Source organism: Rhinoraja longicauda, chromosome 20, assembly GCF_053455715.1.
Source record: "Rhinoraja longicauda isolate Sanriku21f chromosome 20, sRhiLon1.1, whole genome shotgun sequence".
In the NCBI taxonomy this organism is placed as follows: Eukaryota; Metazoa; Chordata; class Chondrichthyes; order Rajiformes; family Arhynchobatidae; genus Rhinoraja; species Rhinoraja longicauda.
This window is the reverse complement of record NC_135972.1, coordinates 29,690,033-29,717,380: the sequence shown is the minus strand read 5'-3', so window position 1 is coordinate 29,717,380 and position 27,348 is coordinate 29,690,033. Positions and strand designations below refer to the sequence as shown.

Genomic DNA, 27,348 nt, shown 5'->3' with positions numbered 1-27,348 from the left:
GCTGCCTCACAGCACCAGAGACCCAGGTTAGATTCTGCCTTGGAGTGCTGTTTGTGCCAAGTTTGCTTGTTTTCCCTGTGAAGTGGATTTCCTCCAGGTGCTCTGGTTTCCCCCCCCCCCCCCCCCCCCCCCCCCCCCCCCCCCACATCCCATTTGTGAGTTAATCGACCTTTGTAAATTGCCCCGAGTGTGTTGAGAGTGAATGAGACATCGGTGGGTTGAACAACCTACAGTGATTTAATCTATTTGTTTACATTTTATTTTTCTTAGTAGGCTCCCATGATTACATTGTGGCCTGAGGGAATGAATGTTTTATCCCTGTTCTCTTTCCCTTCATTGAGAAATTGAAGACTGAGACAATTGTGTAAAACAGGACATCATTTCGTCCCGCATATTGATTTTTTTTTGTACAATTGCAGACTTTATTACTTGCCCTACTTCATTAATGTCCCAGCTATTCAATAACCTATGAGTATTTTTGATAAGGTATCTATCTCGAAATAGCTCATTCTTCTATATTAATCTTAAATTTGAGAGCAAGAACTGGCAAACAGTGACAATTCTTCACTCATTATTTCGTCAAAGCAACAATGTTCGCACATTTTTTTAAAAATTCAGAATAATTGGTTTTCATGGTGTAAATTTTATCCAAGTATTTTGAATGCTTAAGAATTAACAGTGCATCTCTTTCATCATGAAATACGTATGTTAGGGTCAAATTTTTTGGAAGTGAGGGTGTGCGTGAGCAATGGATGCGATAACAAAGAGGAATGTTGTTAGATATCAATTTAGATGTTTTGTATGACCAAATTTTACAGTGGAGTATCGTGCATCTTATGGATGAAAGAAAATAGAAATTGACATGTTCAGAAGAGCAATTATTTACAGTGGCAATGATTCAATGAACTGTAACAGGATGTGAATTTTCCAAGATTATCTATCTATCTTTTAGCCGTTATCCTTCTTGATAATTATAGGCCTGTCAAGATTCGCCATCGACATTTTACAGTAGTGTTCCTTGGTGAAAGTAAATTTGTTTGTATGGGGAATAATACTGCTTCTTTACACATTTTATTGCAGCTCTGCTTGTTGGAATCATCCTCACAGTTGCCAACTTCAGTTTCTTTTCTGCATTGCTAACTTTTTTTGTTAGCTCATCCAAACTTACAAAATGGAAGGCAGAAGCAAAGAAGCATTTGGATGCAGAATATAAGGAAGGTAATGCTGCTAAATCGTGCATTTTATGCTCCAAATGTGACGTAAATTGTAAATAAAGCAAGTACATTTAAAACCTGAAGCACTGTCTGTCTGTGACACTCTGATTTCAAGATGAAATTGAGGCGTAATTGCCCAGCAATATTACCTTTCTATCCATGGAATGCCTGACTAGCTGCAAATTTCCAGCATCTGCAGTGCCCTCCATAACGTTTGGGACAAAGACCCATCTTTTATTTATTTGCCTCTGTACTGCACAATTTGAGATTTGTAATAGAAAAAAATATCACATGTGGTTAAAGTGCACATTGTTAGATTTTATTAAAGGCCACTTTTATAAATTTTGGTTTCATCATGTAGAAATTACAGCTATGTTTATACATAGTCCCCCCATTTCATGGCACCATAGTGTTTGGGAAACATGTAATTACAGGCATTTGTAATTGCTCAGGTGTGTTTAATTGCCTCCTTAAGGCAGCTATATGAGAGTTCTCAGCACCTAGTCTTTCCTCCAGTCTTTCTATCACCTTTGGAAACTTTTATTGCTATTTATCAACATGAGGACCAAAGTTGTGCCAATGAAAGTCAAAGAAGCCATTATGAGACTGAGAATCAAGAATAAAACTGTTAGAGACATCAGCCAAACCTTCGGCTTACCAAAATCAACTGTTTGGAACATCATTAAGAAGAAAGAGAGCACTGGTGTGCTTACCAATCGCAAAGGGACTGTCAGGCCAAGGAAAGCCTCCACAGCTGATGACAGAAGAATTCTCTCAATAAAAAGTAAAATCCCCAAACACCTGTCCTACAAATCAGAAACACCCTTCAGGTGTCAGGTGTGGATTTGTCAATGACCACTGTCCGCAGAAGACTTAATGAACAGAAATACAGAGGCTACACTGCAAGATGCAAATCACTGGTTAGCCGCAAAAATAGGATGGCCAGGTTACAATTTGCGAAGAAGTACTTAAAAGAGCAAAAGTTCTGGAAAAAGGTCTTGTGGACAGATGAGATGAAGATTAACTTATATCAGAGTGATGACAAGAGCAAAGTATGGAGGAGAGAAGGAACTGCCCAAGATCCAAAGCATATCACCTCATCTGTGAAACACGATGGTGGGGATGTTATGGCCTGGGCATGTATGGCTGCTGAAGGTACTGGCTCACTAACCCTCATTGATGATAAAACTGTTGATGGTAGTAGCATAATGAATTCTGAAGACACATCCTATCTGTTCAAGTTAAAACAAATGCCTCAAAACTCATTGGCTGGCAGTTCATTCTACAGCAAGACAATGATCCCAAACATACTGCTAAAGCATGAAAGGAGTTTTTCAAAGCTAAAAAATGGTAAATTCTTGTGGCCAAGTCAATCACCCGATCTGAACCCAATTGAGCATGCCTTTTATATGCTAAAGAGAAAATTGAAGGGGACTAGCCCCCAAAACAAGCATAAGCCAAAGATGGCTGCAATACAGGCCTGGCAGAGCATCACCAGAGAAGTCACCGAGCAACAGGTGATGTCCATGAATCACAGACTTCAAGCAGTCATTGCATGCAAAGGACATGCAACAAAATACTAAACATAACTACTTTCATTTACATGACATTGCTGTGTCCCAAACATTACGGTGCCCTCAAAATGGGGGGACTATGTATAAACACTGCGGTAATTTCTACCTGGTGAAACCAAAATGTATAAAAATGGCCTTTATTAAAATCTGTCAAGGTGCACTTTAACCACATGTGATTTTTTCTATTACAAATCTCAAATTGTGGAGTACAGAGACAAATAAATAAATGATGGGTCTTTGGCCCAAACATTATGGAGAGCACTGTATTTCCATGCTGTATTTTTCAATCAATTCAGAACAGGTACCTGCTGTATGCCCTAAAAGTATGGTAAGGAAAAACACTTCTAAATTAGAAATGATGTGGTGTAAACATGCCACAGAGGTTGTCAAATTATTTGCTTTTGTAGTTTCCAATGTTAATTATTTACAATTCTGGCTCTGATAATTGGCCCTATAATTGGTAAGTTTAATGGCTGATGCAGGGTCTTGACCTTCATTCTGATGCAGGGTCTTGACCTAACACACTGATCATCCCTTTGCTTCCACAAATACTGCTTGACCAACTGAATTCTCCCAGTAGTTATCTTTGGCCATAAATCCTTCAGATTTTACTTTAAAATGTTTAAAATACTTGATAGTTTTGTTTCATTCAGTTTTGTACTTTTCTCAGTATCTTTCCAATTTTCCTGTCTCTTTCTTTGGTTGTTGTTTTCCTGATTTGACAGTTGATTCACACCCCATTCTCATTTCTTGCTGCTAATTTCACAGTTATTCGATCTGAACGGGTAAGAAGAAATAGTTTCTTGCTGAGACTATTCAGATCTTTGATGCCCTCCAGAGGAGACAATGTATTTTTATCACACCCTTCAAGAAACCTGCAACATCAATATTAGTTAGTTTAGTTTATTTGTCATTCCATTCCTTACAGATCATACAACGAATGGGACGAATCAGAGGGCCATAGTGCAATACAAATGCAAAACATATAGACAGGGAGTGACAGTGCAGTACAATATGATACAGTGCAATACAATACATATAGACAGGGGATGTTAAATAGGAAATGTCTGAGACCCGAAACGTCACCCATTCCTTCCATCCATGTTCTCCAGATATATTGCCTGACTTGGAAACATAGAAAATAGGTGCAGGAGGAGGCCATTTGGCCCTTCGAGACAGTTTTAAAATGGCCTTCCCTTGCACTGAGTTACTCCAGCACTATGTGCCTCTTTTTTTTTTAAACACCAACTAAAACAAAGTGGCATCAATCCAATATCCAAAACATCCAATCTTTCCAATATCGAAGCATCGTTTGCTTCCACGAGAGGCACAAGCTGCTGGAGTAACAGCGTGGGTGGGTGGTGCTTCTCCTTCTCCGTCACATTGATTACAGCAGCAGCGGCGGCGGCGCTGTCGTCAGTTCTGCTTCCGCCGTGTGTGACGTAGCCGGGCCCTGGCCCTAGCTCTGACTGCTGGCGAGACGAGAGGCGACGCCATGGAGCCGGCGGCCGAGCAGCCGTCGCCCAAGGAGGAGGGCGAACTGGAGGACGGCGAGATAGACGATGACAACGACGACAGCCCCTACCAGGGATCGCGGCTCGTCCCCTTCTCCCCTCAGCGGCCCAGGCCCGGCGGCGGCTCGGGCCCGAAGCCGCACCGACCCCCCAGCTCTCGCCACAGCGGCGGCCAGCCACTGGCCTCCAGCAACGGCCTGGCCTACCGGCCGAAGGAGCAGTACCGCGGCTTCGGGCAGCAGCAGAAGCCCCTGCTGCCGCCGCCCGCCCTGCTCGGCGACTCGCCCCGCTCCAACTTCTGGGAGAGAAGTCACGGCACCTTCGGCCGCTTCCGTTTTCGGGAAGGCTCGAACCGCGGCCGCTGGGGCAGAGGATGCCCCGGGCCCCGGGGCTGCAAGAGAGGAGGGAGGCCTGGGCAGGGTCCTGGGCCCAACTTCGGCGGCGGCAATGTCCGCAGGGATTCCCCGCCTAGAAAACGTATCCTTACTTATCTCGCCTTTACCGTCCTTGCCCTGCGTGGGCGGTTAACTGCATCTACCCCCTATTGCCAGTGACTCATTCGGCTATATATCACGAGGGGGGGAATACCTATTGCTTACTTAATACTTAATACGGTGACACGAGCATTCAACTGTTGTACCAGAAAATGAGAATAGCGGATGTATAGTTACGCGAGTCCCTCGATTCTTTCTAAACCTGAGCATTTGAGTTATTAGTTAGTTTTGAATAAGTAATGGATAGTAATCTATAATTCTTGATGATAATTTATTATCATTCTTAATGATAAAACATGTCATGATGATACATAGTTTTCCAGCATTACCTAACATGCAATGATTCACTTTCAATATTACGTAGACCCATGACTTCCTGGAAACTAAAGGTAAATTTACAACTTCGATTTTTTGATTTTAGAATAACTGGATTGGCAACTATTGCTAAATAACGAGATTGGAACCAGTTGGCTGAACATACATCACAGCTCTCTAATTTTCCCATTCATAGTTAACAGATTGTTCCCTGTAATATTTGGGGCACCACAAATTGTAACTAAGGATTTAATTTGCATACCATTGCATGACATTTGGACTGTCCAGATAATCTATGTCATATTATTTCATGACTCACTATTTCTCTTGTTTAAAAATTGTCACCAAATTTCTTCATGTTGCAGCTCCAGACGTAACAAATAATTCAATGTTGGATTGTAACCTGAATTCCTTTAAATACATTTTACAATGGACCAAGTGTGGAAATACTTGCATGTAATATTGTTGTGCTCCCTATGGTATTTATTCGGTGCTCCCAAAGTTCTGTCTTTTACATCAGTGAGACAAGTGAAGACCAGGCGACTGATTGGTAGAGAACCTGCACTCTGTCCGCAATGGCCGTCCAGAGCTCCCAGTTGCATGTCATTTAAATTTCTCTTTCTATTCCCACGCTGACTTGTCTATCTCTATCTTCTCCAGTATCAGGGAGAGACCTAATACAAATTATTAGAATGCCACCGTATATTCTTCCTGGGTTGTCTCAACCCAATATTATGATCATTGAATTTTCCAATTGTAAGTAATCTACTTAGCTCTTTGTCTGCCTTTATCATCTGCCTAACCCTATCTTCCAACTCCCCCACACCAGCCCCACCTGGCTCAATCTGCCTGTCATCTTTTGCCACTCATCGATCTTCCCATCACCTCAATCTCCAATCTCACCACTGCCCCTCTCCTCTTTATATTGTCTATAAGGGCGGCACGGTGGCACAGCGGTAGAGTTGCTGCCTTACAGCGAATGCAGCGCCGGAGACTCGGGTTCGATCCTGACTACGGGTGCTGTACTGTACAGAGTTTGTACGTTATCCCCGTGACCTGCGTGGGTTTTCTCCGAGATCTTCGGTTTCCTCACACACTCCAAAGACGTACAGGTTTGTAGGTTAATTGGCTGGGCAAATGTTTAAAAAAATTTGTCCCTAGTGGGTGTAGGATAGTGTTAATGTGCGGGGATCGCTTGGCGGCGTGGACCCGGTGGGCCGAAGGGCCTGTTTCTGCGATGTATCTCTAAATCTAAAATCTATCTATCCTCTCCACTCTGTACTGATGCAGCGTTTTGATCTGAAGTATCAGCAATCCCCCCCCCCTGCAAATGCTGTGCAAGCTTCTGAATTCCTCCATTTTTTAATGACACATAAACATGTGACTATTTAAAATGGCATAGTTGAGTGTGGTGAATACTTTTCATTTTTTAAATGATATTTCCAGCAAAATGGTTTCTTTCTATTTGCATTATTCCTAAACATTCAGTCCCAAGTAATTAAACCACTGAGTTGTAGATTGAAGGAGGCTAATTTAAATTTCTAGGACAATTGCTTAAAAATAAGATATTGAGCAGGTCAACTTGAAACATTGGCTCTATAACTCTCTTAATTGATACTGTCTGACCAATTTAGTATTTCAAACACGGTATTTCACGTTTCAAGTATCTAGTATTTGTTATAGGTAAGATATCTCTTTTAAGTCGATCACACACTATTTTGAATCTAATGGAGGATATATCTAGAATGACAAGTCTGTTACATTAAGCCAGATTAATAGGCTAGGCTTCTATTTGCAGTTGAAAAGAATGATATACGACTTCTGTAATCTGTATCCATGATTTGGGTTTCCCCAATCTTTTTTTAAAGATTCAGCTGAGGAGACCATGTAACATTTTTATCTGGATCCGATTGCACTATTTGATAACCACCTTCACAGTCCATTACGTTACCAAGTTAATAGCCTTCTCATCCAAATCATTAATGTAAATAGCAAGCAACAGTGACACGAGCACTAATCCCTGTGGCATACCACTGGTCACAACTGTCCAACCTGAAATAACAGCCCTCAAACTGCCAGCCTCTGACTGCTTCTACTTAGCTATTTGTGTTCCTAATTGGCAAGCTCAATTGAATTCATTGTGATCTCACCTTCCAGATTTGCCTTCTGTGTGCAACCTTGTCACCACGGAACTACTTTTTTAATGGTTAGCAATTGGAAATTGTTGTTCAAAAGGACCTGACTGTCCTTGTGCACAAGACTCTGTAAGGTGGCTTTTATTGCAAGAGAATTTGCATGCAAGTGTGAAGATGTCTTACGACAATTATATAGGACCTAAAGGGAGTGTAACGGAGATCTGCCAGACTGCAACACAAGAGAAAATAACACATTGCTATCGCAAGTCTGTCATTCTACAAGGTTAATGCTGATCAAATCTTGCATTCACACTGGAGACACAAGCAACTGCAGATGCTCGAATCTTGAGCAAAACACAGTGCTAGAGGAACTCAGTGAATCAAAAGCAGTATCTGTGGAGGAAATGGTCAAGTGACATTTGGGGTTGGGATCCTTCAAACTGACATTCCTGCAGCACTTTGGTTTTTGCTTGTCTTCACACTTTGCTGCTCTCTCGCATAATCCACATTCCATTTATCTATCTGTGTGCACATTTTCATCTACTCTTCCACTGCAGATCTCTTTCGGAGTGTTCGGACATTTTTTGACCCTTAGGTGAAAAAATGTCTCCATCTGAAATGGATGAGCCCTTTCTCTGAAATTGGGCACATGGTTCTATATACTCACTAGGCGAAACATCCACTCGACATTCCTCGAATTTTATTTCTATATATATGATTAGCTTTCATTCTGCTACACTGCACAGACCATAGGCCCAACCTTTCTTCATATCAACACTTTGTCAATGAACGCAAGAACGTATTTGGTTAAATATGGAGACTGAAAGTGTAGGCAATAAGAAAATCCCTACTTTTATTCTCTATTCCCTTACAAGAAGAACTTCAATTCAATTTACCATCCTTATTAGTTGCTATTTCTGCATGCTAACATTGTGTTGATGTACTAGGACTCCCAATCATTTGGTACAGCAGCATTTATTATTCTGATTCCATGTTTTTTTTTAAAAAGTTTTTTTCTTGGTGTCACACAGCATGGAATCAAACCACAAATCCCATTTTATTCCCTCTTAATTCTATCCGCTCCCCCAGATTCCACCCACATGTCTGAGATGTGGGAGCAACCCACAATTTTATGTGGAAAATATGCGAACTCCCACAGGCAGTTTTGAAGGTCACTATTGAACTCTAGTTGTGGTGCTGGCCTCAATGTGGATGATTTCAGGTTTTCTGATCTTACCCGCCAATTTTCTGTCCCATTATCCTTTTATAGGTTCTTTGAATGTCTCACATTATGCCAATCCACCTGTCTTTGTATGATTTGCAACTTGAATGCAGTCTCTTCATCGAAGTCAGATCTAAAGTCGGAAAGGGAAAGGAATCTGAGATAAAAACAGTAAATGCTGGAAACCCTCGAGTCTGGTAACAGCTCTGGCATGGTCCTTCATGAGAACTAGGAAAGCAACAAAATGGTTTCTCAATCTGATACTGACCTTTTTCTAGTTCTTATGGAGTGTTTTTGGCCTTAAGTGTTCACTCCATTTATCTCTCCATTGATACTGACTGTTGAGCTTTATTATGTAAGCATTTAGGCCCAGCATTGATTCTTGTAGCACTCCAATGTTTTCTAGTTGTCACGCAAGTAGGCTGAGCCTTTATTCTCAGAAAATGGCATGTTGGCATTCATGGCAAGAGGATTTGAGTATAGGAGCAAGGAGATCCGACTGCAGTTGTGCAGAACCCTGGTGAGACCACACCTGGAGTATTGTGTGCAGTTTTGGTCTTCTGATTAAAGATTCTTGCTATTGAGGGAGTGCAGCGTAGGTTCACCAGGTTAATTTCCGGGATGGCAGGACTGACAAATGAAGAAAGAATGGATCAACTGGGCTTGTATTCAGTGAAATTTAGGATGAGAGGGAATCTTATAGCAACATACAAAATTGTTAAGGGATTGGATAGGCTAGATGTAGGGGAAATGTTCCCAATGTTGGGGGAGTCCAGAACCAGGGATCACAGTTTAAGAATAGAGGGTAGGCCATTTAGGACTGAAATGAGGAAAAACTTTTTCACCCAGAGAGTTTTAAATCTGGAATTCTCTGCTACAGAGGCAGTGAAGGCCAATTTACTGGATGTATTCAAGAGAGAGTTAGATATAGCTCTTGGGGCTAATGGAATCAAGGGATATGGGGAGAAAGCAGAAACAGGGTACATATATTGAATGGAAGTGCTGGTTCAAAGGGCTGAATGGCCTACTTTTGCACCTATTTTCTATGTTTCTATAAATTCAGAGGAATAACGTGACCTCACTGCAACATGCAAAATCCTCATGGACCTTGCAGGGTGGATATGACAAAAACGATTTTAACTGAGAAGTCAAGAACTAGTCTCAAAGTAAAGGGTTAGTCCAATTAGGCTTCACATTGTAATTGATTTCACTCTTCCAACAGTTTTAAAATTGCCTTCTCAATAGAAAAGCAGTAAAAAGTGGGCCTTTCCTTTTTTTGCCTATGCAACCAAACAATTGAGCAAAGCAAATGTTTTCCACCCTGCAAAAATAACATCAAGAAGTCTTAATCACTGTCATTCACAGGACCAGAGCCCTGGCAACCAGCTCGCTGTCAGTCACTCCTTTAGATCTTCTTTGGAAGGTTTTTTAGATGATGATGAAAATGTGTTTCACTTTTACAGTATGTGCATTTTAACATTTTGTGTGCAACATAGAATTCTGGCTAAATGTGATCCAATTATGGAGTTAACTGGGAGTAAGTACACTGAACAAGTTAATTTTCCTTAATGTTTAAATCAGCAAAAAATTTTGGCCGTTCACTGTCAAGAAGACCAGTTTATTACCACAGAAATGAAGAAGACATGGAAGAAACATTTGAAGATCTGCTTAGGAAGTACAAGGAGATTCAGCTGGAACTGGAATGCCTTAATAGAGAAGAGAAGATGTCTCAAAATAATAAGGGAGAAAACGTGTTGGAAGAGGAAGCAGGAGTTGTTTCTGGGGATGCCAGTATTGACACAAACAGTATTGAAAAGAACAATGAGAGCTTGGAATCTTCCACGGAGAAATCTCAGGTGAAAGCTTTTCAATCATTTGAAATAAAACCCATTAGAAATAAACTACCTACTCCAGCTGAAATGGATCAAATCAACATGATTAAAGACAATAATGTGGAGCCTTTTGAGCCTGTAACAGGAAAACAAGGTATGTAGAATATAATATTTTGAAATTAGTTCTGTAAGATAAGCATTATAATTGAATAATGTTTTTTTTGATATTTTCTTTCAGGTGCTGATTGTAAAGATTCAGAGCATTCTTCAAATAATAAGAAGTTGTCAATAGAATCTACCTTTAAGGTAACTGAACAATATATTTGTATAAAAAATAATTATAATTGAAACTATTATTGAATAATTCTGGAGACGAGATATAATATGTTCTAAGGAAACTGACTATAATTTCTGCAGGATGCCAAAATGGAGGAAGATGATGAGGAACGGGAGGGGAAGGAGGAAGATGAGCTGTCAGAACTCCAGTTGCGGCTACTTGCATTACAGTCTGCAAGTAAAAAGTGGCAACAAAAGGAACAATGTGTAATGAAGGAGAGCAAGGAGAAGCTTACTAAGCCAAGAATCTCTCAGCAGAAGATTAGGAGCAGCCCCAAAACACATGCAGTCAAGAAAACTCTTAATACAGGTAGCATACAAATTTACAAAACCGTGGAAGACACCAGCAATGTGCCAGAAATTCAAGAGTCCGGGAGCAGAAGTGAATGCAGTCGCTATTACTGAGGAGAAGGTGCTTGGGAAGCTGAGAGGTCTGAAGGTGGATAAGTCACCTGGACCAGATGGACTGCATCCCAGGGTTCTGAAAGAGGTAGCTGTTGAGATTGTAAAGGCATTAGTAGTAATCTTTCAAGAATCACTAAAGTCAGGAATGGTCCGGAGAATCTCCAATGTGACTCCACTGGAAGAAGGGAGCGAGGCAAAAGGAAGGAAATTATTGTCCAGTTAGTCTGACTTCTGGGGTTAGTAACATTGGCCATTATTGAGGATTTGGTTTCAGGGTACTCGGAAGCACATGGTGAATTAGGCCAAAGTCTGCATGGTCTTGTTAGGGGAGAGGGGATTTTCCTGACAAATCTGGTGGAGTTTACAAGAGGTAACAATTAGGATAGTCAGTAGATGTTGTTTACTTTAATATTCTGAAAACCTTTGATAAGGTGCCACACCTGAGGTTGCTAAACCAGATAGGAGTCCATGGTGTTGGAGGCAAGTTACTAGCACAGTTAGTATAGCCCCATACCTGAGGAAGGCTTGGGAGAGGGTCCAGATGAGATTTATGAGAATGATGCTGGGCATGAATGCAAGAGGAGCGTTTGAAGGCTCTGGGCCTGTACTCACTGGAGTTCAGAAGGATGACAGGAGGATGTCATTGAAACCTACCGGATAATGAAAGTCCTAGATGGAGTGGACGTGGAAAGGATTTTTCCAGTATTGGGAGAGTCTAGAACCAGTAGACACAGCCTCAGAACATACCTTCAGAATAGAGATGAGGAATTTTGTTAGCCAGTGGGTGATGAATCTGGAATTTATTGCACAAACTGCTGTGGAGGTCGTTATTGGGGATTTTTAAAGCAGAGATTGATAGATTCTTGATTAATGAAGGTGTCAAAAGTTGCAGGAATAAGGCAGGCGAATGGGGTTGAGTGAAAAATAGATCAGCCATTATTGGCTTGAATAGAGTGGATGTAGAGAGGATGTTTCCACTAGTGGGAGAGTCTAGGACTAGAGGTAACTTCAATTAAAGGATGTTCTTTTAGGAAGGAGATGAGGAATTTCTTTAGTCAGAGAATGGCGAATCTGTGGTATTTGGCACGGAAGGCTGTGGAGGCAAAGTCAGTGGATATATTTAAGGTAGAGATAGATATTTTGATTAATATGGGTGTCAGGTTATGGGGAGAAGGCAAGAGAATGGGGTTAGGAGGGAGAGATTAGCCATGATTCAATGGCAGAGTAGACCTGATGGGCCTAATGGCCTAATTCTACTCCTTATGATTGAATGGTGGAGTAGAATCGATGAGCTCAATGGCCTAATTCAGCTCCTATGTCTTATGGTCTTGTTAACTCTAAAGTTGTTGTTTGAGATGGGAAAAAAATGGATTGTCAGTGAGTGTATGTTGCACATTTCATCATAGAAGAAAGTTTCTTTTGATATATTTATACAATTTAAACTCTAGTTGGTCACTATTTGAGATAATAGGTGAGGTATGTAAAAATATTTGGCCGAGTAGATGGTATTTGAAAACGTTCAAAAGGGATGAAATAACAAACAGTCGTGAAGCGCATTTCAGAATGTGGACGTCTAAAGGCATGGCTGCAGATGGCTGTATATGAACCCAAAGTTGGAAAAAAATGAGGTGCGTGTGTTTTAGGTGGCATCGTTAGCATAATTCAGATGCGATAGGTGGGCATTGGAAAAGTGGGATGTGACATGGGCATGGTTTGGGAGAAGGATGTCGGCAGGCTTGAGAAGTGGTGGTGCCAGCAAACAAGCACAATAATAATCCATAGAAGGTATCCTGATTTACATTTTCTTGGTAAGGATTGAATGGAAACTGATTGATTGGGACAGTGATGCTTTGGAGGAGGATTGAGTAGTCAACATCAATGGCTGTTCTGAAATATAAGGTGAAAGGAATAATGCATCATTGTCACAAAATCAATAGGGTTTATTTGTGAAATTTAGGAAATTTCAGTTGTTGCTAGGAGGGCTGAGTAAAGTAATTCTGACATTATTATAGCAAATGTGATAATTAGAGTGATAATTCTTTCTTGAAAGTTGAAGAGGGAAGTGAGATAAAATTAATCAAACCTCATTTTAAACCAGAACAGAAGAAAAAAACTAATCATTGAGAATTACAGGTTTGGATTAAAATTTAAATTGCATTGTGAAAAAGTGTAGTTTAAAAAATAGGGAAACAGGTAATTAGATTTAATCCATTTGAATCTTGTCATTTTTTAGCAACTGCAACAAAGCAGGTTTTGCGGAGGCAGAAAACTAGAGCTTGGAAAAAGTTACAGCAACAAAAGGAGCAGGAAAAGCAGCGCAGAGAGGATGAGGAAAGGAGGCAGATAGAAGAGGAGGAACGAAAAAAACGTGAGGATGAAATCAGAAAAATTCGTGATCTTTCCAATCAGGAGGAGCAGTATAATCGTTTCATGAAACTTGTTGGAGGAAAACGACGAACCAGTAGCAAGGTAAAAATTATGGTTTGAATTGGGTGAATTTATGTTTGCAGTGTTTTTAGACATTTATACACCACAATTATTTAACAAACTTTTCAGTGCAGAAGAAATGTGGTCACAATTCTTTTTTTAAATTCTTGCCATTTAAAAAAAAGTACTTATGTGATTGGACTTGGGTTTTTGCTGTGGAAAATGAAATTTCAACTGCTAATTATCAAGTTGTTAATGCAGTCTTCCTACTTATTTAACTCCATTCTCCTATGCAGTGAATCATGAAGCAGCTGTAATAAAAATTAAACCTAAACTAAGTTGCTTTGGAAATCTATCCTGTCGAATCACATGTAGTGTCGAGTGTCAATTTGAATTTTCATTTGTTGACTTGCTGCATTTAATAAATATGTAATGCTGTAAAATTACAATGAAGGCATTCCAACGGAGACCCTACTGTTGCTTTCAAATATTGATGCTTTTGGTATAGAATGGTCATTGAGGGCTGTTGAAAATTGGGTAAACTCTAAAAATAATGCGCCTATTCAGAAAATTTGAGTTCATTAACTGGTCGGCAGTAAAATATTGGTCCTATTTTAAAATGAACCAGTTGAATTGGTGTGGTCTGTATGATACAGAACTCATTTTTATTTATTTTGTAAGCCAGTGGTTCAACAATGAGCATTTGCATTATATTTCTACAATGTGGGTGCAGTTAATCACTAATGACATTGGGCATGAAGTCAAATTGAATTACCCTCCTTCTGATGTATTTGAATACAATTGAGCAGCATGATCAGTGAAATGAAATACAATAATTTTTCAACCATAAGCTTCGATGCATAACTGGCGCTATGCATTAGAAATGGCTGTTTTTTGGAAAGACAATGATGACAATACAAAGGAGATTCAGCAGCGTTTGAAAGGGCTCAGTCTTGTAAAGAACCAAAACTATTTTCATAAAATACACACCTGTCCACAAAGCTAAAGCTTGAAATTGCAGTTAGCTGCAATTCCTCAAGAGATTTTCAGTATACTAGTTGTAAAGTTCAATGGCAAAATAAATCCACAATGAAGTTAGTTGATCTCTCACAATGTGATTAGAAGAATCGAAATGCATATGTGCATTTAGGAGTTTTAAAGGCATTAATATATATTTTGGCTATTCTTAGTCAACAGATACAGATCGTAAAAAGTTGCAAGAAAAACCAATAGAAGAGTCTGGCAACCTGTACCAGTATGATAACTATGAAGAGGTTGCGATGGAAACAGACAGTGAACCCAATTCGCCAGGTTAGTATTGTTTGGTTTATAACTAAACTGCATTTAAGATTTTGTCACTAAGCTGACACCTGTTATATGCTTCTCATATAAGAATGTTTGCCCATTGTGGAGTAAATTGTACAGCTTTGGACATTTACAATGCTCGGTTAAATACCAAAATATAGTGTGTTGTCTTTTTTACATTAATTCCATGTTACATGGAATGCACAATAATGGTTTCTGCCGGTGGACAAAGTTTATTTTAAATACTGCCTGATATCCAGTAATGTAATTATGTGCATGTTCATCTGATGATTTGATATGAATGGGGATACAGGTTATAAATGTTTGTGCCTATTTCTTATTGACTATGTGCGATCACATTTTAGGCATGTCAGTTGAACTTTTTAACAACTAACTCATTTGGATAGACTTGTGCTAAATTTTCTAGGTCTGTAAGTTTGTCGCTATAAACTATTTAATTTGCCATTCCTGACAGTATCATCTCCAGTGCCATTTCCATTCCCCGTGGATTACCAGACAGGGTATTTTGTTCCAGTGCCACCAGTGCCCATACCTATCCATCAAGTGAGTTTCATTTTTCTATTAATTGTGATGCAAGGTATTTGATTTATTCTATTGTACCGCTGTATGGAAATCGTCACGTTGCCTTGCAAAATTATTCTATGTAGTTTAGCTATTTGTTCAAAAAGAATGGTGCTTTCAAAATATTTTGCATTGAAACTATGGTTCAATTCATGACTTGCATTCGTTCCTTCAGCAATTAATGGCTTCAAGAAAGACTAAATATTAGCCGCAGTCATGGTTTATTTTCATATGTATGGAATGGAGGGAAGTTAATTGTGTTAATAAAAATTATGTGGCATTACTTTTGGATTGTTTCGTGTGCTTCAAATAAACCATTTTTGCCCCTTTTTGTAATATACCTAATATTTATTTCCGTGCTAAGCTTTGATAATGTCTAAATAATTTGCAAATCGTGTTCTCCAGAGTATGGGAGAGACTTTCTTTCCAAATTATTTGGAGAGCTACTTCCCTTGTCCTTTCGAGCTGCCCCCACCACCGCCACCACCACCACTTCCACCCGAGGAGCCTGAGCAGCCGCCTAAGCCACCGTTTGCTGATGAGGAGGAAGAAGAAGAAATGCTGCTTAGAGAAGAATTGTTAAAATCTATAGCAAATCGACGTGTTTTGAAACCTGAGGTAACTGAAACTGATTTAAATCAAAGTATTTTTAGCCAGCAGAGGGCAATCTTTATCAAGCTAGGAAGTTTAGCTGGTAGTTTCTCTTTTTATGTACTCATTGGTTGAGTACTGAAAGTTTTGTGTTTTTATTGAGGATTCTTTGTATCCTGCATGGCAGTTCACTTTTTGCCATGTCCAACAATGAATGATTCTGAAAATGGTGCTGTCTCGAAGGGCCAAATGGCCTTCTCCTGCACCTATTTTCTATGTTTTCTATGAAAAGAAAATGTTTGATTAGACTGTTTTCAGTGGACCTGTCTCTTGGTAGTCACTCCTGAAGGGATGAAGGTTGACCTATTAATCCATGTGGTGTCTGTTGTCGTATATTTCATAGAAGACCATGCTCTGCAGAAGATATAATTTAAGGAGGGGGTGAGCCAAATAGAACTCTCCTTGTCACTTGAACTTTTTATATTTTCTTTAAAATCTGATTCATTCATTTAAAAGACAAACTAGTTTGCTTGTTTACCTTCATTGTGTGAGATTTAGGGAACAGATTCAGGCTATAGGTTAAACATGGCAAGAAGTATAAAATAATCAGTTTCTGTATGTCGCTGTTATTAAGTTGTTTTTTCCCCTCAATTTCATTAAGCAGGATTCGAGTGATGATTGTGATCTTTCTTTGCCACCTCTTCCTATTGAGAATTTGCAATCTGCACCAGAAAATCATTTCTCAACTGCCAGTTTGAATTCTACATTACAGCCACGTCCACAAACCACAAAATTTGTGAGAGCTCCTTCAGCAAACCGGCAGCTGATAATGGTAAGTCTCATGATGATTCACATCACAACTTAGAATGGGTTTTCATCTAAAATATACTTGTAGCTTATTTTCAAAGTGGGGCATTGGTGCTTCAAAATAAGTTCCCGTAATGATGTAGTTCAGCACAATATAGTCAGATTTTCCCACAGTCTTTTTCAAAATCATACAGCTGTATGAAGATTAGTTTCATCTTGTTCAATAATATGTTAGCACTCAATTGCACTGAACAGAAGCACTATGTATGTGGTGCTAAATTTAAATTAGCATATGCGAATCTTCCCTTCAACATTAACCATTACAAAATATATTTTTGATAGTTGACTTGTGTTTTTCTTTTTCTTGTGGCGCATTTGTTAGTAAAATGTACTGATTGTTTTGATTTTTTGTTTAAAATGAAAGATTATCTTCCTGCTTTTGTTAATGTTTTAATTACTCCTGAAAATTGTTTTTAAAAAGCCACTGTTTATAAAAAGATAAACAATTAAACAAATAATATTTTGCTGTTCAGCAAATACCAATAAATTCAAACCCTCAGTAACATGAATACAATGTACTGTTATCAGATGATCTATTGAAAGATCTGAGGGATTTGGAAACAAAATAACCAAGTTCATGCAGGTTGTTATCGAATAGGTCTTTGTGATTTTTTAGCTGTTGATTTTTGTGTAATGTTTTCATATTTTCACTTGAGTCCATCCTGTGAGCATTTATCACCATATGGGTATATATTTTGTAGCTTTCAATGGCTTTGTAAGCAGGAAATACCATATAATTATATAGAACATGTACAGAATAGGGACATCTGGCAAATCATGTTTGTGCTGGCATTTGTGTATACTTGAGGCTTCTCCAGTTTTCCCCCTTGGCTCCTTCGTACAACACTATTCCTTATTTGTCGAGTTTCTCCTTTGAAAGCATCAGTATTTTATTTCAACCATACTCCACAATAGTATGCTGTCATGATTTTAAGGGACTTGAAGAAAGTTTCTTTTGAATTCACTATTTGATTTCTTTCTTGATAATTTGTATATTGTGTGCATTTTTTCCATTCAACTCAAATGATGCATGATCTAAATGTGCATCCCGAAAAGGTTTATATAAGGAAAACAAATGGACTGCTGCGTTAATTTCTTCATAAGTCAAGTCTATTTTATTACCATTTGCGCAAGTATGGTGAGGTACAGGTACAATGAAAGTCGTGTTAGAGGTACTATCACATTAATTGCTTTAACATGCATTGTTTGCCTTTTCTTATTGTTCTTGTTAGATTCCAAGGCACAAATCAGTAGTTGTGAGACTGGATGACTCTGATGACAGTGAGTCAGATAATGAGCAACCCAGTATAAGTATGGGTGTCTTTGGAGGTTTGGAATCCATGATTCGAGAAGCCAGAAGAACTGTGGAGGTATGAAGAACTGTAACCTAATAACTATGACAGCGAAAAGTTTTTAGTTGCTTGATACTTTTGTCTTTTGTGAATATTATGACATGTAATATTGCAATTACTTTGGTATTTGGAAGTATAGTTAGTGTTGTAATTTAAGTAACACGGCAATCAAATTCATTATAGTAAGGTCCCAGAAACATTAAATGCCAATAACCAGCTAATTCATTGCAACTTTAGTTGCAATTTAGGTAAAATGGACTACTTGGGACAGCAAATGTAAATTGGATTAATGTCCATTCAAGAAATGTTATTTCAAATAATGCAGGATTCCTTGTACATTGCATTTGGTTGGCTGTCTAAATTGTGTGCTTAGGTATTTAGAGTAGGACTTGAGCCCACAATCTCACACCTTGGAAACAAAAATGATGCCTCTTAGCCCCAGATAACATCCTTTCACATCAGTTCTAGTCATAATTGCAGTAACAGAAAAGCCCATTGTACATCTCTGGAATTGCAAATTGTGTACTTTTCATAGATACATAGAGAATAGGTGCAGTGGAGTAGGCCATTCGGCCCTTCAAGCCAGCTCACAATTCAATGTGATCATGGCTAAATTTCCCAATCCTTTGGCTTCCCGCTCATCTTTGTTATGTTATACGTCTTGTCTTTTATTTTTATATTGTCCTTGACTTCCCTTGTCAGCCACAGTCGCCTCTTACTCCCCTTAGAATCTTTCTTCCTCTTTGGAATAAAATGATCTTACATCTTTCTTCCTCTTTGGAATAAAATGACCTTGCATATTCTGGATTATTCCCAGAAATACCTGCCATTGCTATTCCACCGTCATCCCTGCTAGGGTCAATTCCCAGTCAACTTTAGCCAGCTCCTCCCTCATGCCTCCATAGTCCCTTTGTTCAACTGGAATACTGACACTTCCGATTTTACCTTCTCCCTCTCAAATTGCAGATTAAAACATATCATATTATGGTCACTACCTCCTAATGGTTCCTTTACCTTGAGTTCCATTATCAAATATGGTTCATTCCAGAACACGAAATCCAGAATTGCCTGCTCCCTGGTAGGCTCCAGTACAGGCTTCTCTAAGAATCCATCTGTAGAGATGCTGCTTTACAGCGAATGCAGCGCCGGAGACACAGGTTCGATCCTGACTACGGGTGCTGCACTGTAAGGAGTTTGTACGTTCTCCCCGTGACCTGCGTGGGTTTTCTCCGAGATCTTCGGTTTCCTCCCACACTCCAAAGACGTACAGGTATGTAGGTTAATTGGCTGGGTAAATGTAAAAATTGTCCCTAGTGGGTGTAGGATAGTGTTAATGTGCGGGGATCACTGGGCGGCACGGACTTGGAGGGCCGAAAAGGCCTGTTTCCGGCTGTAGATATATGATATGATATGATATGGAGGCACTCTACAAATTCCCTTTCGTGGGGTCCAGTACCAACCTGATTTTCCCAGTCTACCTGCATGTTGAAATCTCCCATAACCACCGTCGCATTACATTTGTTACATGCTAATTTTAACTCCTGATGCAACTTGCACCCTATCTCCAGGCTACTGTTTGGGGCCCTGTAGATAACTCCCATTAGGGTGTTTTTACCCTTACAATTTCTCAGTTCTATCCACAATGACTCCCTACATCTTCTGATTCTGTCACCCCTCGCAAGGGACTGAATTTAATTCCGTACCAACAGAGCCACCCCACCCCCTCTGCACACCTGTGTGACTTTTCGATAGGAGGTATACCCCTGTATATTCAATTCAGGCTCTGATCCTCTTGTAGCCATGTCTCTGTAATTCCCACAACATCATACTCACCAATTTCAAACTGAGCCTCAAGGTCATCCACTTTATTTCTTATACTTCGTGCATTCATATATAAATTTTTTAATTTGGTATTCTCCTCTCCTCTCGCACCGGTTCCTCTTTCACCTGACCTTGCTCTCTTATCTCTTCTTGAACTTTCCATCCCATTAATTCAGTGTCTTTCATAACTTTTCCTGTACTCTCTTCCCCTTTAACTCCATCCTTCTACTCCCAATTTGTCAACCCCTCCTCCTCACTATTTAGTTTAAACCCACTTAAGAGGTAGTTTGCAATGTTATGTACTTATCAAGACAAGCGACATTGTCAAATGATGGCTAGGCTGGATAAATTTTGATTAGGATCACATTTGTGATCCTATAATTTCTGAATGTTACTTTCTATATATTCCATAATTAACTTGTAATCCCAGGAGGTGATTCACCTGTTCTATACTTAGAACTGCTTTAGTAAAATTTGCAATTGAATGCAAAATTATGGCTGCTGCCGAAGAGGAGTAGACTGATATTGGAAATGACTCTCAAAAAATCCCACAAATAAACTTGAGGTCTGTTAGACTGAAAAGCAGATGATTTGTAATTCCTCAAACAATGGATAAATTGAACTTAGTTCATTTGACATTATTTACAATCAGGAAATAAGCAGTTAGCTGTCCATTTGTATAACAGAAAAGGGCCCTTTGGCTTGCTGCATCTATGCTAGCCATCATGTCTTTTGTACTAATTCCACTTTCCTCTTTAATTCTTTCCTTATTCAAGCAGTGCCCAGATGCTTTTTAAATGTTGTTACTACTCCTGCCTCAAATCTCCTTCCAGCTCATTCCAGAAGCCATCTACTCTTGGTGTGAAAAAATTACTCTTCAGATCCCCTTTAAATCTTCTCCCTCTCACCAGAAAACTATGCCCTTTCATTTTTGACACCACCAACCTTGCAAAACAGACATGAGACATCTACGCCATCTGTCTCTCATAATTTTATATACCTCTGTCATGTCACCTCTCAGATTTATTTGCTAAAGGATAAACAAATCTTGCCTATTTAATCTCCCCTAACTCAAGTCCTTCAGTCTGGGCCATATCCTTGTGAATCTTTTCTTCACCCTCCAGCTTAATCATATCCCACCTATAAATGAAAAACCAGAACTGCCCACTATATTCCAATGCCCAACCAATGTTTTGTCTGACTGTAGCGACACTTCTCAACTCTAATACTCGACGCCTTGCATACCATATGCCTTCCTCGTCAACCTGCCCACTTTAGGGACCACCAAGGTGTCTCTGTTCCAGAGCATTCTTCGGGGTCCTGCAATGCACTGTGCATGTCCTGACCTGGTTTAACTTCCCAAAAGGCATCACTATGCATTTGTCCAAGTTTACTTGCCAGTTTGTCTATATCCTGCCGTATCCTTGGACAAAGCACCTTCACTGTTCACTAAACCACCAATTTTGGAGTCATAATAAAATTTCAAACTGAATGACAGGAGGTGTGTATTGTCCAAAGAGTGGAATTTGTAAAACACACCTTTGGGAAACAGTGAAAGAGTTTAAAAAATATTAATGAGTAGATATTCAGATGCATCACTTTTTATGCTGAACTGATGGGATTGTCGATTTTTCTGATGCTGTATTATCCTGGAAACCCCATTGTGTGCTGCTTTTCACATGCAGTTTTCTGAAGTAAGTTAATCAGACTTTCCACTTTGTTTCTGAGCAAAGTGTCATTGAGTAATAGTCATGCAGCCTGGGAACAGACCCCCAATGCACCATCTAGTCCGTGTTGACCATCAGGCATTCAATTAAACAATCCCATTTTATTCTTCCAGCATTTTCGTCAACTTGTTCACATACTGGGGTCAATGTATCATGTTCAATTAATCTGCTGCAAGGTGGGGGGAAATGGGGATACAGCATAGGAACAAGGAAAACATACATTCTCCACATTTTTAAACTCTGCCAATGAGGCAGTAGTTCTATTTGCTGCACCACAGTTCTTGGTACTCGATCAGAAAGTAAATGTGATATGGCTGAGCACTGGAAATGTTTGGCGTATTTTCTCTTTTTTAATAATACACACCCACAAAATTTGTGCATAATTGTTAAAATTTATCTCTCCATGAAGGCATCAAAACCAAAGCCAAGGCTAAAAGCAGAAAAAGAAAATGATCCTGCAGGAACCTTAAGTGGATTGCCAGAAGGAGGAAAGAAAGAAAATAGACCTTTGAAGGAAGAAAACGTCAGGTGAAATGTCCAATATTGATCTCTGCCTATTTGCTTCTATTCTTGCACGAACAATGGCAATTGCTTTGGCTGAGTTATTAATTATTTAAATAATCTTTGTCACATTGCCTATGATGGTGAATTAATGGCAATTAATGGCAAACTGGAAAACTTCATAAATGGAGCTGCTCAGGTTGAATTCCTTTTCCATTTCTTGAGATGAGTTAACTTGACCAACACCTTTATTTTATTTGCTTTGGTATTTAAAAGCTCATATTTACTTTAAAAAAACCTAAAAGATAATTAACACAGCTTTGATATTTCCATTCTTGGTAATATTTGCCTGTACGATTAATATTTGCAAACATCTGTAATTGGGTTCTGTGACTTTTGTCAGTCAGAAGAATGTGTATTAACTTTATTGCTTAATAATGTACTGATTGGTTTGTCTTGGTTTTAATTAAGTCGTGAGACGCAGCGAGTGTTGAAATCAGATTTATCAAAGGGTGGTCCATCACCCGTACACTCGGATGCTGAAGCAATTGCTGTTGGCAAGAGAGCAATGGTCAATAAACAATTATCAGAGGTTGAAGAGAAATTAAGAAAACACAAGTAAGTTTTAGCTGTGGTTGATTTATTAAGTTGGTATACTTTTGTCTAAACATGGATATTGGCAGGCAAAACTTGCGTTATATATATATATATATATATATATATATATATATATATATATACTTGCGTTAGTAGAAGATATTCTTTGTATGGTACTGGATTCTAATAGTCAAACTCTTGTTAATTTTTAAAAAAATCCGGGTTATCTTGGAGAACGCGCTGGATTCTCTTGAAATAGGGCTATGGCATCTATTTTCTTTACCTGAACCCAGATCTGGAATCCAATCTGAACATCAAATATAAAAGAGCATATGTTTTATTGCAATGCCTTCCCTGGTGGCTGTAAAATGACCAAATGGAAGCTTCTGCGCATCCTTGCAGAACCACATGAATTTACGGCATAAAACTGCTGGGGGAGCTCACTATGTCAAACAGCATCCATGAAATTGAACTTTTTTTTTGCTTGAGATTTCAGCATCTGCATTCTCTTGTGTCAGCATGAATTTACAATTGAGTCAATATTGCCACAAATTGCTAAGCAGGCAATGAAAATGTCATTGCCAGTTCTGACAAAGGTCATCAGAGCTAAATCGTTGACTTTCTATTCGCACAGATGTTGCTTGACCTGAGTATTTCCAGCATTTTCGGTTTTTGTTTAGGTTTTCCAGTATCTTTTTTTCTTATTTTCAATGAATATATCATTTACTCTTTCCATTCCAATTAGGATTTGTAGTTTTATTGGCTTGGCATTCATTTAGAAGTAAATTTTGGCTCTTCTTAATTTGACATTCCACAGTAGAGCTCAGATGTTTTGCTGGTCAAATGTTTGGACTGGTTATACACTGGTTCAGCATCTTGCTCACTGTGGTTTACTGAAATTTCTAAATTTTGTCAGGGTCCTGGTAACCACCCTTCCTCCTAACTTAAGATTCACAGGAAAATTTGCTAATATGTTATGTAGCATCTTAAAAGTGAATGAAGTGTTTTGGGTATAAATAGAAAAATCTGCCAATAATTTGGGAAATCTGCCTGTTTGGCACCACCATAAATCAGCATGTTCTTTGGTATTTAGAAAGTACCATTTATTTCTATTTTTCCAGCTACCAATGTTCCTATTTTAACACTGGCATGGCTTAGTTCACTTGTGTCATATTCAAGGCAAGACGGAAGAAATTTTCATTTTCAGACTTGCAGGAAAGGAGAGAGAAATTAATGGTCTCCACTGACACAGGAATCTAGCTGCATATTCTATCATTGGGCAGCCACTGATTCCTTCTAAACACATAATAAATTCTTCAGTATGTTTATTAGTAGGACAAAATAGCCCTGAGGTATGTTATCTTCACAGCAGAAGGCAATGAAAGCGTACCAAAATTAGTAAGCGACCAAAGGGAAAAAGAGTGAGGAACGAATAAATCTGGAGGCTTAGAAGTCCCCTGAATCCAGATGCACTTTAAATGCATGCATTGGTTATGAAATGGTAAAGCTACCTTGATTAGAGTGCTATCTGGTGGATTGGAAATGTGAATATGCAATATTGCGATTCAGGAATGATAAAAAAGAAGGAAATAAACACTTTCGCAGCTATCTGGAAAATGCGAGAATCCATGACTCAGCAAGTAACAATGTGTCATAATCATAAAACTGTGAAGTCACGTTCGATAAATTAGATCTTTAGGATTTAGCAAGGAGGATGGATTAAGACTGCCATCCTTAATGGATTTAATGTATTTGGATATAATGTATTTTAATTTAATGTAGGAATTTCACAAGGTGGTAGACAAATAACCACTCCACAAATTTTGTTTTGTGCAATTAAAAGAGCAAGAGTAGAGAATTGGTTAATAGAACCCAGAGTAGGGATAATTGGGTCATTTATCAGATTAAAGCAATGTTCATTGCTTGGGCAGATCCATTTGCAATCCATATTAATTTGGGATGAGGGGGCAAAGGATATTGTTTGCAAGTTTCCTCATGTAAAGTAAGAAAAGGATAGAGATGACTGCATGAGAAAAAAGATGGGCGATAGAATGCGCTGTGAGGAAGTGAGGCTATTCACTTTGGTAGGAAGAATGAAAAAACGTAACGATTACATTCTGCTATTCAAAGATCTAATTGCATTCTGCAACATATGAACATGTAGATTATCATGGAAATTTTGTTTATATTCCAAGGGAGATGGAGTGCAATCATAAGGAGATCTTGTTACATATGTACAGAACTAAGGTGAACACATGTGGATGACGGTGTACAATTTTTGTTGTCTTATTTAAGGAAGAATATTGTTTTAGGAGCAGTATAGCACGAGCTTACTAGATTGATTTCTAAGATTAGAGGGTAGTCAAGAGGAAAGATAGACTGGGTGATTCCTCAGTTCTGGTGTTTAGAAGAATGAGAGGTATTCCCACTGAGTCAATGAAAATGTAATTTTATAGTATAATCTAATTTACATGTATGCCACCTCAAATCTACTTAAATTTGCAGTGCAATTTACATCTTTCATATATTTAGAAGAAAACTTAACTCGCTGTTTTTATTTTAGTCTCCTTCTTACAAAGGACGAATTTCTCTTATCGAACCTACTACAACAAGAAGCAAAAAAGAAGGAGGCACTGCGTCAAGCTGAAGTCAAATACATGAAGCATAAAGAACAGTTGCAAGCAGCTGAGAAGATTGTCAATGCCAATAGAATGCTCCTTAAAAAACTTCAAGAACAGGTGGGCTGAAATTCTTTTAGATTTTCCTTCCCATTGCCTACATTTACATAAATTTGTTTATTTAGTTATATTTGCAAGTCAAATTAAGCAGATTGGTTTCATAAATTGTTTTCCTGGCACCTTCTATAATGTAAATGCAAGTCTGCGTCACGTTTGTATTAATAGCAATTCCTTGAATTTTGTATTTTTATACTTGTCATTTTGAATTGGCCTACAATTTAAGTAATTTTAATGTTCTACAATGTCGGAAATCTTTTTTGCTCTTTCAGATTCATAAAGTAAAGCATCGAATACAGGTTAAGAAAAGCTTGTCAGTTAAATATGAAGAATTTGCACGAGCAAAAGCGCTTGCTAGTCGGGAAGTAGGAAAGCGTAAACATGAACAAGATCCCTTCGTGGTAAGTTGAAACCCAATTAGGACATAAAATGTTAAGTATTTTAATTGATTTTCTATAGGATTTTTAACGCGTTGATACATATATGACTGTTTCTACTTTTAAAGCTATCATGTCATTAAACAAATCTGCAAATTACTTCTATCAATTTCTAGCTGTTTCTTCGTGTTTGGAGTTTAATAGTTGATGTGTGCATTGCTCCATGTTGATATTTTACATTTAAGAACTTTTTGGTTTTTAACTTTAATATTGCACAATACAGGCAAACATAATTCATGCAAACATTGATAGCCTCCTTTCTTGACTGCTCAAGACATGCAATGTTTACTCTAAAGAACTAACTCTCTTTTGTCAACTGTATCACTTGATTGTTCTCTTCGACGCTGGTCATTTGTTTGCACCTCTGCCTAAAACATAGACTCTGTTGTTTAAGGATTATTTCGATTGGTTATTTACTTTTTCTTCCAGTCTAATAAGAGTATCCGATTGGACGGCTCATCAAAAAATACAGCAATTTTTAAGAAGCAATCTGCCGAATATATAGCAATGGAAAAAAAACGCTTGCAACAACTTGAGTACGAATATCGGCTAAAGATTCAAAAATTGAAAGAGGCGCAAGCTTTAAGGAATGCAGGACAGCCAGAAAGTATGCCTGGAATAGGGGAAGAGCAGGCATTTGTGGTGTCTCAGCCTTCAATGCATGACCTAACTCAAGATAAACTTATACTTGATACCGAAGAAAATGATGGAGAAGATGAAGTGCAATCTCCATCTCTGAGGGAACGAAGGAGGTCATTCCGGGAATCAAACTCTTTCACAAAGCCAAATCTGAAGCACACTGACCTAAGTCAAGGAAAAGAAACTTTAAGTAAACCAACAAAGAAAAGCTTAGATGAGCCCGAACTTTTCCTTGGCCTCAATATTGATGATCTCAAAAAACTTCATGGAGAGGCCGATGACTTTAAAACATTGCTGCAGAAAACTTTAGGTTGCATGACTTCAAAGGAGAAGTCTCTATGTGGTCAGGTTAGTAGGACCGTCTATATTGTGATATGTCCATAACTGGAACATGAGTTTACTTAATATTAACATTTTCTTTTAACCGTAACGTGTTTTCACAACTTTATTGACTTTTGAGGTTTTCAAAAGGCAAACATTTGAAATGTTGATTAATCTAATTTGAAAACTGCCAGCAGTTTGTCTGCAGCGAGACTCCACAAATAACAATGTCGTAATGAACAGAGTGTTTGTGTTATAAATGTTGCAAGGGTGCAATTTATGATCTAATTTAGAATAATGCCATGATATCATGTACATCTAGATGAGGAGGCAAAAATGGGACCTGGTTTAATTTATCATCCAAATGTTACATTGGCGCTCTGCTCTAGAATCTGCCAGATTTTT

The 27,348-nt window shown here is 38.6% G+C and overlaps 1 protein-coding gene across 2 annotated transcripts in view; it reads left to right on the top strand.

Annotated features, from left to right (window-relative positions):
* The first annotated feature begins 4,224 nt into the window (after positions 1-4,224).
* The window catches only part of zfc3h1 (zinc finger C3H1-type containing), a 46,591-nt gene continuing 23,467 nt past the window's right edge, over positions 4,225-27,348 (top strand). The window contains exons 1-15 of one of the 2 annotated variants that reach the window (XM_078417337.1): positions 4,225-4,779; positions 10,050-10,454; positions 10,539-10,606; positions 10,718-10,946; positions 13,275-13,510; positions 14,659-14,779; positions 15,249-15,337; positions 15,761-15,973; positions 16,611-16,778; positions 18,046-18,183; positions 22,123-22,241; positions 22,686-22,832; positions 25,375-25,549; positions 25,819-25,947; positions 26,413-26,970. In XM_078417337.1, the coding sequence (XP_078273463.1) occupies positions 4,284-4,779; positions 10,050-10,454; positions 10,539-10,606; positions 10,718-10,946; positions 13,275-13,510; positions 14,659-14,779; positions 15,249-15,337; positions 15,761-15,973; positions 16,611-16,778; positions 18,046-18,183; positions 22,123-22,241; positions 22,686-22,832; positions 25,375-25,549; positions 25,819-25,947; positions 26,413-26,970 (3,291 nt within the window). In that variant the 5' untranslated portion in view covers positions 4,225-4,283. Of the gene's footprint in view, positions 4,780-10,049; positions 10,455-10,538; positions 10,607-10,717; positions 10,947-13,274; positions 13,511-14,658; positions 14,780-15,248; positions 15,338-15,760; positions 15,974-16,607; positions 16,779-18,045; positions 18,184-22,122; positions 22,242-22,685; positions 22,833-25,374; positions 25,550-25,818; positions 25,948-26,412; positions 26,971-27,348 lie in introns of both variants that reach the window. The other variant, XM_078417336.1, reaches the window with a different exon arrangement.